General features: G+C 41.2%; 1 protein-coding gene across 2 annotated transcripts; it reads right to left on the bottom strand.

Moving 5' to 3' along the window:
* Positions 1-3,389: 3,389 nt before the first annotated feature.
* Positions 3,390-7,073, bottom strand: LOC107187014 (synembryn-A). Of its 2 annotated transcripts, none has more exons than XM_015575003.1 (11): positions 6,929-7,073; positions 6,701-6,843; positions 6,360-6,466; positions 5,995-6,287; positions 5,762-5,925; positions 5,443-5,689; positions 5,225-5,369; positions 5,009-5,156; positions 4,800-4,919; positions 4,574-4,664; positions 3,390-3,947 (listed from the first exon to the last, which is right to left on the bottom strand). In XM_015575003.1, the coding sequence occupies exons 1-11, from the start codon at positions 7,004-7,006 to the stop codon at positions 3,765-3,767; spliced, it is 1,719 nt and encodes a 572-aa protein (XP_015430489.1). In that variant the 5' UTR covers positions 7,007-7,073; the 3' UTR covers positions 3,390-3,764. The 2 variants fall into 2 exon arrangements, with proteins under 2 accessions (XP_015430489.1, XP_015430490.1); XM_015575004.1 differs by having other exon boundaries at positions 3,909-3,947; positions 4,574-4,713.
* Between the last annotated feature and the right edge of the window lie 10,483 nt (positions 7,074-17,556).

Consider the following 17,556-nt stretch of genomic DNA (forward strand, 5'->3'; position numbering starts at 1 on the left):
TATATATATATATATATATATATCGTATACACATATAAATATATATACAGACACATATATATGTATACAAAGCCGCGTTTACTTTGATATTATATAACGAGACACGTTCCTTTTTGTTTTCTCTTTTTTTTTTTTTTCGGAGATGTTTTTTCTTTGACATATCAAATTGACCACAAATGGACACACCGAGAAACCGTTGCATTCCATTGGCGTCGTCGGTTGCACGCCCCCTTCAATGTTTCCCGTGATCTCTGTTTTTTTTTTTTTTTTTTTTTTTTTTTTTTTTTTCTTTGTTTTGTTTTCACTATTGATTTTCCACGTTTCCAACGACTAATTGCCGTCGAGCCTGGCCAGTGGGAGAGCTCCTCTTGTCCCCAGGACGACGTTCAATCAGGACCCAGAGACAATTGGTAACACAGTGATCATGAGAGGGGTCTGAATCGGTGATCTGTGAAAATCGAATTTGTTACTTCTTTTGTCATTCGAATAACGTGGTACCATATTCATGGAGGATTGAGAATCGAACCGATCAGTGGGATCGGCGAGGGACATAGTTGTTGTAATCAACGAAAAATATTCGGCAATAGGTGCCGGTACTGTGTGTTCCAACAGTGAACGAATGTCGACATCACGTGCTAGGGTCGACTCCTTTTTCTCATTCACTTTCAGATCTATAAGTGTTCCGTTAAGTAACGTTACACAATAGTGGACAAACATGCAGTACGGAAGTATACTGCTTAACCTTTCGTCAACGACTTGCAGTGGAAACGTTGAATAAATCAAAGTTATGTCCAAACTAGGAAATTGGTCCCACAGCATATAATTCCTGTTGCGGGGCGGTTTCGACTTTTGCTCTAAAAGCACCAGCCTCGCGTGGTGGTCTGGGTCTCTCCTCTCTTGGTCCTCTCTTTCGTGGCGCTTCTCGCCATTGACTAGCCCTTATCATTATACTGCCACATTCTTCTATAATCGTCGCGTCGTTGTGTTCCACGGAATTCACAATTATTAGCACCGGAATTTACAGGCTGATATCGGTTCGATTCTCAATCCACTGATAGCTGTGTGTCCTTGGGAGTTCAATTGGGGTTCAAGATATGGAAATGGGACTGTCCAGAAACTGCAGTTCCTAGGCTCAGATCACTCTCATGATCATAGGAGGGATTTGATGTCCTCGAAGCTGATTAGGAAAACGGTTCTTCTATGGAGCAATCCTGTGTATCGACGTAAGCAAAAGATCTGCCTGGCTAGGACGTTTCTTGACTTGGTGTCTGGCTCGGCGTTCCATTTAAATGGGTGGTTTTCCTGGTCGATGCCTCTTCGAGCCAGAAGCTGAGGAGAGCTTGAAGGGACACGAAGTGAATTGTGACGGTCATCTTGTGATCCTCTGTGTTTTCTGGACAGGACTTTAGGCGAAGGAAATGGCCTCTATCGAACAGGGACCAGGGGACTGGTGTGGTTTAGGGTAATATATTCCGTTCAGCATGTGTGACGTTGCAATACTATATTCTTTGTGTAATTTATAAACAGTAAGGACACTGTGTAATGTTTTCCATTAGTTGTTCCAGGGTCCGAGTGTGTGGTGAAAACACGTTTCTCTAGCAAAGTGTAATAAATCCCCTCGGTTTCGTGTCTCTTCAGACATCAGTCCAGTGATCGTCGAATCCTGTGCAGTCTAGGTTTCTTCAGTGACCGTAGAGTCTCTTGTGCCTGGAAGCTCTTGAAACAATCTAGTCATAAAGGGTTCAAAAGAGTTCAGCCTGCAAAGCTTTGCGCTCAAATTGCAGATAGGGGGTTGACAGGTTCGATACGGGAGAGTACATATATGAGTTCAACCATTTGCTCTCCCAGAAAGCAGGTCGATGAAACCTTGGATCCAGATCTCTGGCACCGAGGAGGTCTGGATCGTTTACGAGCTTCTCTAGACAATGTCACAATATATTTAAAACAAAAAAAAAAACAAAAAAAAGGATTAAAAAAACACGAAACACGTCTTCTGACTGAATCTTCGAGAAACAAATCAAAATCTCTCCCGATTGTGAAACGTGGAGAGGTCATCAGGGTGATCTCGAGAGCATTGCCCCAAATAAATTGTTGTTTACACAAATACCAGGTGACGAAAGAACGCCGAGCCATATGTTGAGGGGAGGAAACTCCTTGTACACCAGAACTAATATATATGTTTAAGGGAGATAACGTTTTAATGATATATTATATATATATATATATATAGAATTTAAAGTACATATAATTGTATCTGTTAGGTATTGTGCATATGTCTCAAAACGAAAGAAAAAAACTGAAACAGCAGGAACAAAAGCAAACAAACTGTTTAAGATAACACACACAAGTAAAAGATATTGATAATGGGGACAACCCAGAGGATGGGAGAATGGAAGTGGAAATTGGGGAATAAAAAGAATAATGTCCACAGACGGTTCACAATGTGCGTAAACCCATGTATTCCTGAAACCTCCATTGGTATTTTTTATTAAATGGGACTCATTCGTGAAATGGGGATATGGATTTCAAATGTTCCACCGAGTCGTGCGCGCGCGTACAGAGTTTGAACGTGGAGAGGTAGTGGTGGTGGGTGATGGTGGTGGTCGAACACTGTATAAAAGGATAGTACAAGACAAGAGAAATGGTAAATCGTAAAAAATGCAATACGGAGAAAGCGTGTATTCCAAATATATTTTTTATAATATGCTAATGGGATGCCAAGGTGCATGGTCGCGTTGTAAACGTAAATGTTGTATTATTTATCGTGTTACACGTACCGGTAATATATGTAATATGGCACACATATATATTATATCGATCGTGTAAACAATTGTCAGTCCTCCCCCCAAGACTACTCAGCCTTTAGACTAAAAAGAAAGAAGATAAAAAGAAGGTATATATATATATGTATACGTATATTTATATATATTTATAATCGCGAATTTCGACGTTTGACCTTGATTCTAATATCAATTCCTCCTGTGCCCCACGAATTTCCCCAAAGTTTGTTAAACCTAGTCTTGTATAAATGCGCACATATATACACGCATATATACATACCAGAGAGCAGAGAGACATTGTAAGAGTGTGTATGTGTGTGTGTGTGTGTGTATGCGTGTATAACTGTGCGCAGGTAATATACGTACATATATGTGTATTCAACCCGAGGTATCTCCTTTCGTTTAACGCGGGTTTTCGCTTATTATTATTATTATAATTACTATTATTATTATTATTATTATTATTATTGTATTTTTCCTTTTTTTTTTCTTTTTCTTCTACATCGTACCTACTAAATTTTAGTTTCATTTTTATATGGAATATTCAAATTTATGGTATTATACGTATACACATCTATATACACTTTTACAAACAACAATAAAAAGAAAAAAAAACAAATGAATAAATATTTTAATCTACAATACTATATTATTACGTAATTAAAGATATACGGAGAGACATTTGCTACTTATATATATATATACATATATATTTGTCAAATGTGTCATCGCGTGCACGTGCGTGCGTTGTGTGTGGCGCGTTTGGGAAGGTATTCTCGCGCGTTGTGGCGGGGGGTCGAGAGGCTTTTCTTTCGCGAGGGACACTCAGTGTTTCCCCCCGGTTTGTTGTTGTTGTTGATGATGATGATGGCGGGCGGCGTGGAGTCCTCCGGCGGCCGCACACGGAGATCATATATTTAAAGACCGTGTGTATTCCAAGTTGGTTCCCCGTGAACTTTAAAAACGATTTTTTTCCCGCCATTTTTACCTGTCAATTTGCCTCCGTCGCCCCATCGCCCGCGGCAACACATTTCCAAGCCGGGTGTCGTGGTCGTCGTCGTCGAAACTCGTGAAAAAAAGAGAAAAAAAAATAAGAAAAAATCTAATTGCAGTTCTTTGAAACATTGTAGAGAAACATACGTTGTTCTTGTCCTGCGCGCGCATAGGCTGAAAAAATGAAAATGCAATAATAATATATTGTGATGCTCACGAAAGCACATAACATAATTTACCAAAATTGTAATGTTTAAAAAATATTTCATGTGATTTTGGAAACTGTTATATTTTTTATTTCCTGCCAATTGTTTAATTTGTAATGTTGTTCTTTGTTCTTTTTTCAATAAAGTAAGCAAACGGACCACCGCCGCGATCCTTTTTTCCCTATCGTAACGGGTAACCAGGAAATTCTGGTAGTTTTGTGTCTTTAAACTTTGCAAGCTTTTTAACTAAACCATTTCATCGCAACGATTTCTTTAAATTCATTATTGTTTTCAGGGTATGTAGCAAAATCGTAGAACTCATATTAACCTGTAAGGGTTGTTTTCACCCCGAAACATCAAAAAGTAGTAAACAGAAATTGCTTCACACTTCTATCGAGGCACCCTAGATACCTGCAAAGTTTAAAAAAACAATCGGAATTTCTAAATTATCAAAGTTCTTCCCTTGTTAGCATTTCAGTGTTTCAAGGACCTCAGTGAAGCCCCGGTTGTTCCTCAAGGTGATGAAATAAATGGTACTCGTCGATCGTTTAAGCACAAATACATATGCCTATATTTAATAAGTAAATATTTTACTTTTTTCCAGCATTTAATCAGAATCGTCCAAATCGAAATAATATTGCTGTCTTGGCGGTTGCTTCTGTAGCTCAAGAACATGTTCGACTGGCTGTGGTTTTCCATCGTCCCCAATTCGACAAGGTTGCACCAAACCTTGCCTTTGATAAAAAAATTATTTCCTTATTAGAATTTAACAACACCCCCGGAGTCATCTAAAGTTACAAATTAGCTGGACGATTCTAACCTCGTCAATTGGTCGATAAGACCTACAAGCTGTAACGCTTCGTACTCCTTCCGTTCCTCCGACATCCCTTCCAAAGGATTAGGCTTCGGATGCTCGAAGCAGCCAGTCACTGGATTGATTCTTCAATAATGTTTTGAAACATGTGTATCGTTAGAAGGAAAGCTGACGGTTAAATTTAAGGTTACGATTTTGCTTTTCTTCATACTAACTGTTCCTTGTGTTGTAGGTACTCCTCGGTCTCGCTGTCCTCCGATTCAGACGAATAACCCGCCTTTTCTCTATTTAGACCCAATAATCCTTTGTTCGCAAACATGCCTGCTGCATTCCCATATCCTGTGTACTTTACCATACGACTCACTAAAAACAGCTGTCTTTTAATAACTTCCAATTAATTCTCTGCTTTATCATAGACCATCCAGACGCACCGTTCTCTTTGCAGAGTATAAACAGAAACTCTGCAACCAGATCCCGTAACTGTGTCAATGGAGAGGTTAACAATTTGCACAGCTTGGCTCTCAGAGTCGTCCCTTCTTCTGGACGGTGCATCACGTCCTTCAAAGGAGGTAGAATCTAAAAGAACATGAAAATTCTTATATCGAGTCTACCTTTGGGCAAACACTTCACTGACACATGCATTAAACACCTGCATTCTGGTGTACTTCCGTATTAATTTTTCAGCTTTGACCATTCTAATGAACGTAGTAACGATTGCACTCAAATTTCCGATTAAGTCGTCCTTGCAGTCTAATCTTTTGTCAAGGAACTTCAAGAGAATAGACACAGCCTGCATGTCCGTATTCTGAAACACATGCTTCCCTGTGTCCTGTGCTGGTGGAATGATCGTTGAGTAACAACTGTAAGGTGCCACCATCAGTAAGTTCGTTATGTTCCTATAAAAAAGAAAAATAGTTAATATGAAATGATAACGACTTAACATCAACATTCTATTGTACAGAATGTACCTTTGAAGGTCTTCGCATTTTTCACATTCGAACAACAGTAATTTATAAAGAATCGAAATCAAATTCTTCATCCTGTAATTATCCTTGTCTGTCCAATGAACGGGATTCATATATAAATTGAATAACGCTGCCATTACTTCGCACGCGAGCAATGCATCCTCTACCTAACGACAAAATTTCCACATTAGCTGTTTGTGTAATTATTTAATTTTAATGTTAGGTTATTAAAGTACTTTGATTGTGTTGGTTTTCTCTTGTTCGCACTGAGTACTTATGTTTTCCAAAATTTTTATCAGACATTCATCCCCACGCAAGATATCCTTTATTAACGATTGTGTATCCTTCTTTAGGGCAGTGATTAGAAATACTATTCTTGTGTCGAAAAACATCATTTCAGAAGAAGTGGCACTGTTGTATTTTCTCATTCGATCAATTAGACGAAATAGACATGGTGTTTCCAATTTTTGTTGCACGTATGTACTGTTGTATATAAGATTGCTCAACAATTTCAGAGATTCGATGATAACTGCAAGACAAATACAGGTGGTCGGGAACAGATTCTTTATGTTTTGCGATCTTTTAAGTAAAAGATTCTTACCACTAGTGGAAGGAGTATGTTCACTTGCATCGCCCAGAGCTGCATAATTTAATATCAGATTTATTCGTTCATCTGAGGTACATTCGTTTATATCTGTTTTATCTCGGCTATGACAATAGAAAAAAAACACCACGATTACTTTACAATACGTTTAGAGATACATCTTATGGAGCAATAATACAAATGGCACCAGAAAAACCCTCTGCTAGAAATAAATATTCATTTAATATGAAAGTAGGGAGCCTGGATTATAGAATTACAGATGTTGTGTAATCACTAGACTTACAAATGTATGAAGTTTCCAGTCATTCAAGTAATTTATACTGTATTATTGGTAGTACCTGAGAATCCGTAAAGTAGATAGACATTGTTGATGAGTGGTGGAGGATCGTGCATCATCCAATAGACAGCAGATCAGCTGTTCCCATAGTTTTGTTCGCAACTGATCTATGTTTAGCTCTTCAAATGTAGTCTTAGTTCCATACTAAATGATTAAACATTAATGTACTTTAGGTACAAGAATCAGTTAGCTCTAAATATTGTTGATGAATTAAAAACAAAGAACTCACCTCCTCCTGGAAAGTAACAATGTCTTTTGCAAACTCGTCAGGCGTGTCGGAGATTATTTTCCGTACCAACGTGTCCATGATGACATAAAAATACTATATCTATAAAAATTAAAAACAATCCTTCAGTGCTGCTCCTAAACGTCACGGAGACGCCAGGGGTCAGAAAATCTTCTCTACAACGTGTTTATTGAATTGACAGAGTTCCAAGGTTCCAATATTGAAACTTCCAGGATCTACCGATAGAGGGCTGCACAATGATCTTAAAAGTCCACTTCCAATAATTGAGTTTTCGCGCCACCTCTGTTTTACCGACATTTGTTTATTATCGATAAAGAAGAAATTATTTTTATCCCGTGACAATTACGCTACGCACACTCCCAGATTCCTAGAAACAGTCGCGGACTGATTCAGCGTAGATTTCTGCTCTTAGTTCGCAAACATTCGAACTTCAAAATAAAAATAATAAAACGAATCAAGCTTGGGAGGATTCCCTTCTCAATTCCTAGAAAGTAAGTGCTCATATTGTATTGACATTCATCGTCGAGATTAATCCTATCTAAAACAAAAGGCGAAAATACAAATTTTAGAGTGATAGCAGCCTAACCTACCATCTTCAAAGTGTAAGCGTAACGGTCCGAAACTTTCGCGAACTACATATAGACAAAATGTTCGAAAATTCTGCTATTGCCATATACTTTTTTCACTGCCATTACTGTTATCGTTATTAGCGTCAGAAAATGACGTTCTTAAACGTCCTAGTACGATACTTTAAAATAAAAAGTTTGAAATTTCAAACGCAGAAAAGCGATCGATCGTTTCTCATAGATTTACACTACAGTGAAATCGTTTCAGGTGGCGAACGGGCCCTTATTATCACCCACATTTCACCATGGATTGACCCTGTAACACACATACAGGGCGTCCCTCCGGGATTCAGCTTCGAAGGGGGAGAAAGGGCGTGGAGAGAGCTCGCAATCAAAAGAGAAACAGGTTTCCCTCTATTCGCGGTCCTCTACTTACCGGCCGTCGACTCCGACGGTGTCGATGCTCCTTGGGGCGGCAATCTGGTTCAACGACTTTCCTCCAGGCATTTCTTCGACCTTCCTCAGCGTGGATTACATCACGTTCCCCCTCATGTAATCGTTCGACCGGGCCTCCTCGGCCTGGCGTTTTTTTCTTTTCGCCCGGAGAAGAAATTACGATGCACGAATCGGAAGAAACGCCTGGACGTCGAGGAAACCGTGTGCAGTGGCGTAGAACCTACGAATCGCAATTCGAGATCGGGTGAATTTTTCGCTGTTGAAAAACCTTTACAGATCGTAAGAATTATTTCCATAATATCGCATTTCGTTCGAACTTTCTGTGTATCCTTGTAAAATATTCAAACTTCTAGAAAAGTTAAGCCTGACCTGCAACGAACTAGGATAATGATATACACAGTAATTAGGCGAGTCTGTAAAAAACTGCAAAGGTACATTTTTCTGTATCCCTTTTTAATCTATCATGGTTTTATTGACACAACTGTCAGATATTTGCTGTATGTATTTTCAGAGGCCGGGTGTCGCGTGCATTGGCGTGGGAGTCCAAAAGTGCAATTCTCAGCTTTTTTTCCCCTGAATTCTACCTACAAATTGCGTAACTTTGAACCCAGACTTGCCTCTCCGAATTTATCTCGGAAGTTAATGATTCGGTGTTTAAACAATGAGCATACCCTCTGACGTCCGTGTGTACCAGGTTCTTATCGTTTTATCATTCGCACAGTTTTCCATCGACGTTACAAAGGACTCCCTCTTGCCCGTTAGACCGTGGTGACTATTTCTGTCCGTTGCTTGCAGGAGAGGCCGTGTCACGTCGTGCAGAGGAGAGCAGGGAGGTGGAGGGAAAGAAGAAAACGGGGGAAAAACGTTCCTTCGATCGGATGTGCACATTAGGCGTGGCCGAGAAAAGAGCAACGATACAACAGGTGCCTCTCACAGGAAACACACGGCTCGGCCGTATTGTCGGGGAGGGCTCCAAGGACACACGGCTATAAAAACTCTTCTATCCCCTATTCCACGGGGCCTGGGTATAAAAAAGGGGCGGGCGGGAGAATAGAAGGAAGGATGACCTTGGTGAGTAGGGTTGTCCAAGGCGGTTGGGAATGGCGCGCGCATAGATGCGTAAATTATCCGCCACTTTCTAGTTTGACCTGGCCCATGGTCGTGGCTTTCTACGCTGCTGGAAAGCCCTTACTTATATCAGCTTGTTGCACACGAGCCGGTGAATTCTCTGTCCCTGTTGCTTACACGAAATCAGGAAAAGATTCAGTAATGTATTCTGGTAGTATTTATGTATTTACGGAAGTTTATGCAAATTCAGAGTTTCCGCTAGTAATGTCTAAAACGCGATGGAATCTTGAATTACAGGAGGCTTGACTACGTCAATAATAACAGACCTAACCCAGACCTTCATTTTATTAGATCTTCCAAGTTAAGAAACGTGGAAAATGCATAAACTTCCGTAGTCTAATCGTATATATAATATAGTAAATTCTGTCCGCTGGTATTGATGGTTTGACAACCGTATGTTAAAAATTTTAGAAACCATCCTTTCGTGTGCAACAATCTTTTGGAAAATATAGAACCGATGAAATTGTAATAAAGCATTGCAAATTGCTTCGCAAACATTATTTCCTGAGTATCATCGCTCAAAGGAAATTTTAAAATCGGTTCCTTCAATGTACATTTGCAATATTATTCTGTCCCTTGACAATTGTGCAATATTTCACGATAAAGTGTCTGCTATTTGGTAAGCACCAGAGCGTATTAATAATTCCCGGGTGACCAGAGGGATGGAAAAACAATGTATAATGAACTTGTGGGGTGTGAGTCACCGGAAAGTAACATCTGAATATTATTTCAGCGGCTGGTTGGTGAAACTCCGGCCCTTGAAGTCAGTTTTTCCCGAAATCGTACGAGTGGCGGGGGGGAGAGTGCGCATGTGTGCGCGAACGCGCTTGTACGCAGCAGCAGCCAGGCCTGGTGGATGCACTTTTGGGAAATCATGCATATATGTGGCAACATCGCACCGCGGGCTCACATTCCACGTGATCAGGACCGGTTTGCGGGTGTCGACCCACTGACACTCGCCCACCACAGATAAACCTTGGCCCTACACGCACGGATACACTGTGTCCGATACACCTTGCTTGTGTGTGTCTCTCTCGTTTTTTTTATTGCAAGGAAACGTTGTCCCCGCCGATTCCCAGACTCCGGGGCCCTCTAGAACAACAGTCGGAGATGCTCCCCTCGCTGTCCCGTTGCTCTTTTGGGACTTCTCCCAGAAGAAGGAAATTGTAAAATCTTATAGAAGTACCATTCTATCAAACATTTTTCTTTTTTTCTTGTACGCGAATTTAACATAGGTTTAGTATGGGCTAAAGTCAAATTTACACGCGGTTTACTTTGCTCGAGCATAGTCTATTCGAGAAAATTGAAAGCAAAATGTTCCAAGCAAATTGAACAGCAAAAGATATTGACGTATTTATTATTACCATAACTTTATTATTCACAAGTGGACTGATTCATATTTGAACGCATCAGTTGCGTCGTCATATTGTTTGTAAACAGAGCTTGTTATGTCAGATGATTATTTTCAAAGACAACAAGAATATTACAAATGAACCATTTCAATACATCTAGATCAAGGGTAAAATATTACAAATAACTTGTAGTATATATCCACCGTTAGGTACGCGTAGCTTGTCAATTATGAACAATAGCAGTGATAATTGGAAGAGGAAACATTTAGGGCCCTGATTTTTACTGTTTTTTTTTCTTTTTAATCCGTCTTTTAATCCCCGATTTTTATTAACACCTTTGGCCTCGTATGAAAAGGGACCCCGCGTCGTTAGTCGGTGCATTGCAAGGCCATTGACCGGTAGGAACGGGGGGGGGGGGACCCCCCGATCGATGATCAGCTACCTGCTGATACATTGTTGGCCGTACAATGGCGAAAGTATTCCTGATCTGGTGGGAACCCTCCTCGGGGCGTCAAGTGCAATTATTCCGTGTAACCGAGTGCGTTTCGTTCCTACCGTTCAAGATCAGCCTTTACCTCCACGCGGTCGGCCCCTCCTCGGCCATTCATTGCGGCATGGTCGGGTGCAACGCCCCATTCACCTGCGCCACTGGGCCTCTCGTCACGTAATTCCCCCATCTTTTGTTGTTGCATCAACTATTACGCAACTGGCCGAAAAAAAAACAGTAAAAAAAAGGACCATTTGCAATGAGAAAAATTCTATAATATTGCCAAGCAATTTGGGAATTTAGATTTCGTACACTTGCACCTGTAACCATGTGCATACATATCACAAGTCCACATGACTGACCTAACCTATCGTCGTGACCTGCGACCTAACGCTCGGTTCACATAAAGCATTTTGTGATTCGGCACGGTGGATTAAAACGCTGCTTGTGATTGTTCGAGCTGTGAATTATATTCGATATGGTTTTCCAGCGGTTCACGACGGGAAGTCAGAATTTTCGTGGGGCTCTGGAACCGCGAGGAACGCCGGGGAGGAAACCCGTATGAAGAGAAACAGGTTCCTCTTGGCCGAGGGATTCGAAAAGCCGCTTGCATCCACCTTTCGAGTTGAAAAACCGTGTCCAGGACCCGTGTAGAATGTTCCCCCAATAAAAGGACCTACACCCACGTGGTGCGTTTTTATGTGCACGACGCCATGATGTAACACGTGCATAATAACGGTTAGGTCGATCTTTCTTCCCCATAAGGTGTATTTGAAATTTTTATTATTTATCCTTTTTTTATTGTAGGTGAATTTTTCTCTGTTGAAATACGCGAGAACCGTGGAATATCGAGGTTCCCGTGCTATCTGGTAGACCCGATAAGCAAACAGTTGGTGTCTGCCTCTATCGTTGCTCGTAGATAATGTGCAACGTTGCTATATCTATCACTAATATGCCCAAGAATTTATTTTTCCCGTTTCCATCGGCGGGGCCTGCATTTTAATCGTTTCCTCTCTTTCTAGGGCTCGACCGTTTGAACGCTTTTCTGCTTTGCTTTGACGCTTTGCTGACTTGGTTGTTTTTTTGGTTTCGTGAAAATACGGTCGTGTTCGGAAAGACAAGAGGGAGCGCAGCAGCCTGCTGCTGCTAAATCCGGAACCGCAGGCTGCGTGGATGTTTCATTAAGTGGGCCCCCGGCCCCGCGTCGAGAAAAACGCAGCAATTTGTGCAGCCCTGTGCACGAAAATCATTCTCCGACCGCCTCCATGCGACACGTTCGTCGGACGAATTAGAAATTATATTTTCCATAAAGCTAAATTGAAGTGGTGTTCAGTCAAATCAAGCTTTGAAAGAAAAATAATTTTAATTCTGTATTTTTTGAGCGAAATGGAAGTATTTTTGGTCTCGTAAACAATTTGAAAAACATCTGCAATTTTGATTGCATCGAATTGCTGTGTAGACCATTAGATAGTTGCTATTTTTCTACAGATTTTGAAGCAAAATATTTTATTCCACATTCATTGGGAACTTTTCTTTTCTTGAAAAATCACTACAGCATTAATTTTCCACGTTAAGAGCTGAAATTTGAACGAAGTCTCGAGGAAAAGTTAAACGGTCCGTTCCTCAATTTTTGAATTAAACCATCCAGAGACTTCTCATTTCGTTTCTAATTACCTTCACGACCATTTCACGCAAAAACATAGTTAGAATTATTCTTTAAAATTTGGGCTTTGAATTCTTATTCCACTGAACGGAAAAAGTCTTCCTTGTGCAACCAAATCGCCTATTCATTCCACAATATAAATAAGCAACGATGGCTACGGTAAAGAATCTTCTGAAATTTAAAATGACTATTATTGTAATATCAATGCAGAAATAAGGATTTCTATGTTATTTCTATAGAATGTAGCGAACTCAATTGAAGAACGGAGTCTGACCTGATTGCGCAACAATATGTATATTCCAACAGGGCCACGATAATGATCGAAGGTTGAATTCATGGTCCGACGATAACCAGAGACGGAGAAATAATAACAAGGCGCATCGAAAACACGATGAATTAGCGTGGCTGGAACAGCCCTAAGGTTTTTCAGAACAGAGGCCTCGAGGTCGACGACGCATTCTGTACATGGAATTTCTTCTGGATGGCGCAACGGTATACAAGGATTCACCTTAGCAGCTTCGCATTCCCCCCTTTTTCGTCTTTCCTCGCTCGGAGCCTTAGCCGCCACGCACACAGACGCAGGACACACGCAGGTCACGTCAGCAAGCGCGCACGCATAGAAACGCGGCTGCAAGACATGATTTTCATTTCGGTCGACCTCACGCTATCGTCTCTCTGTTTGTAGTGTGCCCTCTTCTTTCGCCGTACGTAGAAGATAAGGCGAATACGGGAATCTCTGAGGCGTATTATACACGTTTTTCGGACCTGCCTCCCCTCCCCCCGACGCCACTTCGCAAGACGATGGTAAACAGGAAATAGTGTCCCACGTGGGAAGGCCAGGAAATGTACATGCAAGAGACTTGAGAATTTCTTTTAGCCGTGGAGAAACAGAAACCGGCAATTTCGGTATGATTCAATATTTTTTAATTGTTTTAACGTGGAAATTCCAATATCGAATGGGTAGACACTTGGTAAATAATTATTTAATCTCGTTCACCGTTTAACAATAGAACTACTAACGTTGAATGTTTGCTAAGTTAAATTCAGTAATATATAATGTAATATAACTTGGTATATTATAATATAAAGTGTATAGGAAACTAGAGGTTAGCATAAATTTCGATGAAAGTATCTTTTAGGATTTCGATAATTGTAAAATAGAAAATCTGGAATCCGTAATTTTCAATCTTATTCGAGGAAAATTGTACTCAATTGGAATGCTTCAGCCTACTTACAATGGCGTTGTTGATTTAATTATCGTGGTTTTTTTCTAGTTCAACTGTTGGGATTGTGAAATAACGTTTGGAAGCTTGGGGAGGGAGGGATTAAATATTTGTCTGATTCCATGGCTTCTGGCTGAGGGTGGAAAATCGAGCCAGCCACCATAAGTCACATATTTGATTTGCGTGGTCGTGAAGGGCCTCAAGACCCTGGGAAACAAACTTCGGAGGATTTTTATAAGAGGACCCAGACGCTATCAACCGTCGCCACAGTCGAGTATTTGTACGAAAAATCTGGCCAAAATTCTTTTCATCGACTTTCACGCAGCCAAATGAACTTAAAAATAATAAACCGTAATTATTTAAACGTAACTAATTAAAATAAATTAAATAATGTAGCTGAGGAAGACAATTGACATCACAAAAATGGCCATAATGTCACTTCATTTTTAATAATGTTGTAAGAAAGCAAACACTCGTGTTGTTTTTTTATCTAAGTTTAAAAATTGTAATTTTGGCCAGCTTTTCAAGTCAAACACTCCACGCTGTGGCGTCGTATCGTAGACCAGGGCGTGGTGGCAATTTTCGGGAACGCATACAGATAGACAGCACGCAGGTTTTTCGTCCTCGATTGCAGGGAGGCGCATTAGCGATGGCCTCGAGTTTCTCCGTTCCCCTAAAAAAATATTCTGACGCAATTCTAATAATATCTCAGTGAAACATACTATATTCAATACCGCCCAATATACATCGAATTTAAAATTGATATTTTTCAGGAAATTACATAAGCTTTCCACTCTATTGGATCTATTGGATCTATTATAAAGGAAGGTTTATTACGGAATTTCTCGACAACTTGCGAGTCAGAGAATCTAGGAGCCGTCGCTAGCGTTGATACGCGGGAAAAAAGACGTGGGTGTACGCACACAACCGTCCACGGCCCATCGCTGCCCTATGCACACACACACACACACACACACTTGCTGCACGCATGCACTGGTGCACGTGTGCGGCGCGCCATACCCCGCAGGATATTGGCCTAGACGCCGCGTGATTGGCCGATCGCGCAACACCAGGGACGACGATGCCTGTGCAAGCCTCGTGTGTGCTATTCAGTGGCGTAACTCCGTAGGTTTGCATTTTTTTAGCTTTTTTTATATTTCAACAGTATTCCATTTCGCAAGATCCTAATTTCCTAGAGTATACAATCGTAACAGGGCTCGCTAAACGGAACGGAAAGCTACAAACGATGACTAAGGTCATTATTGCCAGAAATACTATCCAACGGTAATTATCGAAATCCTAATTAGTCTTTCGCAACACGTCCAACATTAAAAGTTCCAGTATAAACAGTGAATATATTCCAGAAAAAGTATGAATTTTGCAAGATCTCTGAAGTATTTCCAACGAAGAAAATTCGCTCGAATTTTCCGAACGATTGTCTCGTACGGAACACGCCTGAATCAGTTCTTATCGCGAGAGCACAGTTCGCGCAATGATAATCGGGCCCCGTTAAACAAATCGACTAATCAGTCCGTCCACATTGTTTCCCGTCAATCGTAAACATTCTCTAATACTGTATATTCGTATCCACTACTCGTGTTGCCGGTAGGTCCATTCAGGAGCTTTAAAAAATTCTCGAATTTCGCATTAGAAGTCCGCCCATAGGCGGTACGGTTACGCCACTGCAACCGCCACTCACGCTCTCTCCCGCACGCACGAGCAAGCGAGACGGAGATAGTTACGTTGCGGGGGGAGTGAGAGAGACGGACGAACGCGCACCAACACATGTCAGCGGGCCACCCCTATGCGTAGCCCCCCGAGCCTGTGATCAGCTTGGCCGACGAGTGCGTCTTCTAACGCACGACCTCGTCAGTGGTCGCCGAGTAGGCCGTAGGAGAGGGTTTCCGTTCGCGCTTCGACTTCGTTTGTTCTGCTTGCTGCGGGTGTGTGCACTCGTATCGCGACGACCGACGCTGCTGCTTTAGCAAACGGGATCCAGGAAAAATCTTTGTCGAAAAGGGAGGATAACCTCGTAAAAAAAAGCAAAAAAGAAACAGAGTATGAACGTGGCCGTGGATCGTCGGTTGTGAAAACGACGAGAATCCTCCGAGGAGGTTAGAAAAGGAGAGGAGGTGGCATCGAAGGACAGAGTCCTGTAGAGAGAGAAATAGTGCATATATAGAGAGAGAACTTGTGTGTTTACCTACCCCTCTCTGTGAATGGTGGGCAATACTCCAGTGGCCCAGTTCCGCGGGTTCCCCGCGTACGAGATTCATACGCGTAAAACGCGACGTCTAGAATGAAGTCACGAGGTTTGTTTTGATCCGCCCGCGCACGCGCCCCAACGAATCGCCATGCAAAATCAGTAGGGGCGGATAGATAATCGCCGTGCGCGCGCGGTCGTGTGTGTTTTGCAAGCAGAAGGATTCGAAAGAAAGAAAAGAAAATAATCACCTACTACCGGAAGGATTTGAGCAGAGCGGATGCGAGTGCACACGCACGCGAAAAATCGTGCGTCCCTAACGTGATCCTCGGCGACCATTTGAACGTGTACCGCGGCGCCATAAGTTTTTTTGTTGTTCTTTTTTCATTCGAGGGAAAAAGAACGCAACGTCTTGTCCAGTAAGTTTTTTTTCGCTATTACTTCGTCGCAACATCAACACACCACCCTGTGTAACTTCTTCGAGTATGGTTAGAATTGTTTTTTTTTTTTTTTTTTTTTTTTTTTTTGAAGATAGTGTGTTAGCTTCTGCAACTTAGTGCAATATGTGTTCAGTTTTAGATGGTAGTGTGTTTTGAAATGTAAGTTTTAATATGGGCTGTCTTTCGTTCGGTGATATATGGGGAACCAGTGGAGGGATTTAAAAAATATATATAGTTGGGCAAACAGTTTCTGTTTATTTACTCGTTTGACTCTCCCCCTTGTTGTAAAGGGGATCGATGGTAACATGTTTCGAACCGTAACTTCCGCGTGTGTGCGTTGCGAACACGGCATGCGACGCGCGCATACGCCCTGCAGCCAGGTTTTTTACGCGTTTTCATGGAATTAGGTGAACGGACTGAAACGGAGGGGGTAGTTCCACGTGAGTGATTCACACCCACGGCGGGGGTAATTATTTCCTCCGGGTTAACGACTTTTTTTGGAAAATAACGCTCGAAATACCATTCCAATTTATCAGGGATCCTCTTCAGGGACAAATTTATTAAGACCAGAAAGAATTTTTGGTATTCTTCGGCTGTTGTATTTAAAAAATGTATTCATAAATATTACCGTCAATCAATTTGCAGAATATGCTTTTTTCTTCGGGAATTTCCTAATGAATATTTAATTACAGTTTCGAAGCAATGTTTAAATAACAAAAAATCTAAATATAAACATACGTGTCAATAACTCTGAAGAGGTTAATTGTATAATTTCCTATAATTTAAGTGCAATTAATTCCCGTAATTAAGTACAGCTCAAAGCACGCAATACAGTAAATCTACGATGAGTGTTCGAAGGCTCCTCGGCACTGAATATTAAATATTTCATAAACCAATGGTCATATGCGGCTGAGACAAATATCATTGGCTTCAGAATTCCAAATTCTATCGTTTTACCTGGGAACCTCCTTGTCAGTGCCGAGGAGTCCTCGAGCACTCATCCAGGATTCACTGTATTCTGAAATCTTCGACCCTTTTGAAAACTATATGTTCTGTCTGTATTTCCAGCCTCCGTCGATAACATCGTCCACG

The sequence above is a fragment of the Dufourea novaeangliae genome, unplaced genomic scaffold (genome assembly GCF_001272555.1).
Source record: "Dufourea novaeangliae isolate 0120121106 unplaced genomic scaffold, ASM127255v1 scaffold96, whole genome shotgun sequence".
NCBI classification, from domain to species: domain Eukaryota; kingdom Metazoa; phylum Arthropoda; class Insecta; order Hymenoptera; family Halictidae; genus Dufourea; species Dufourea novaeangliae.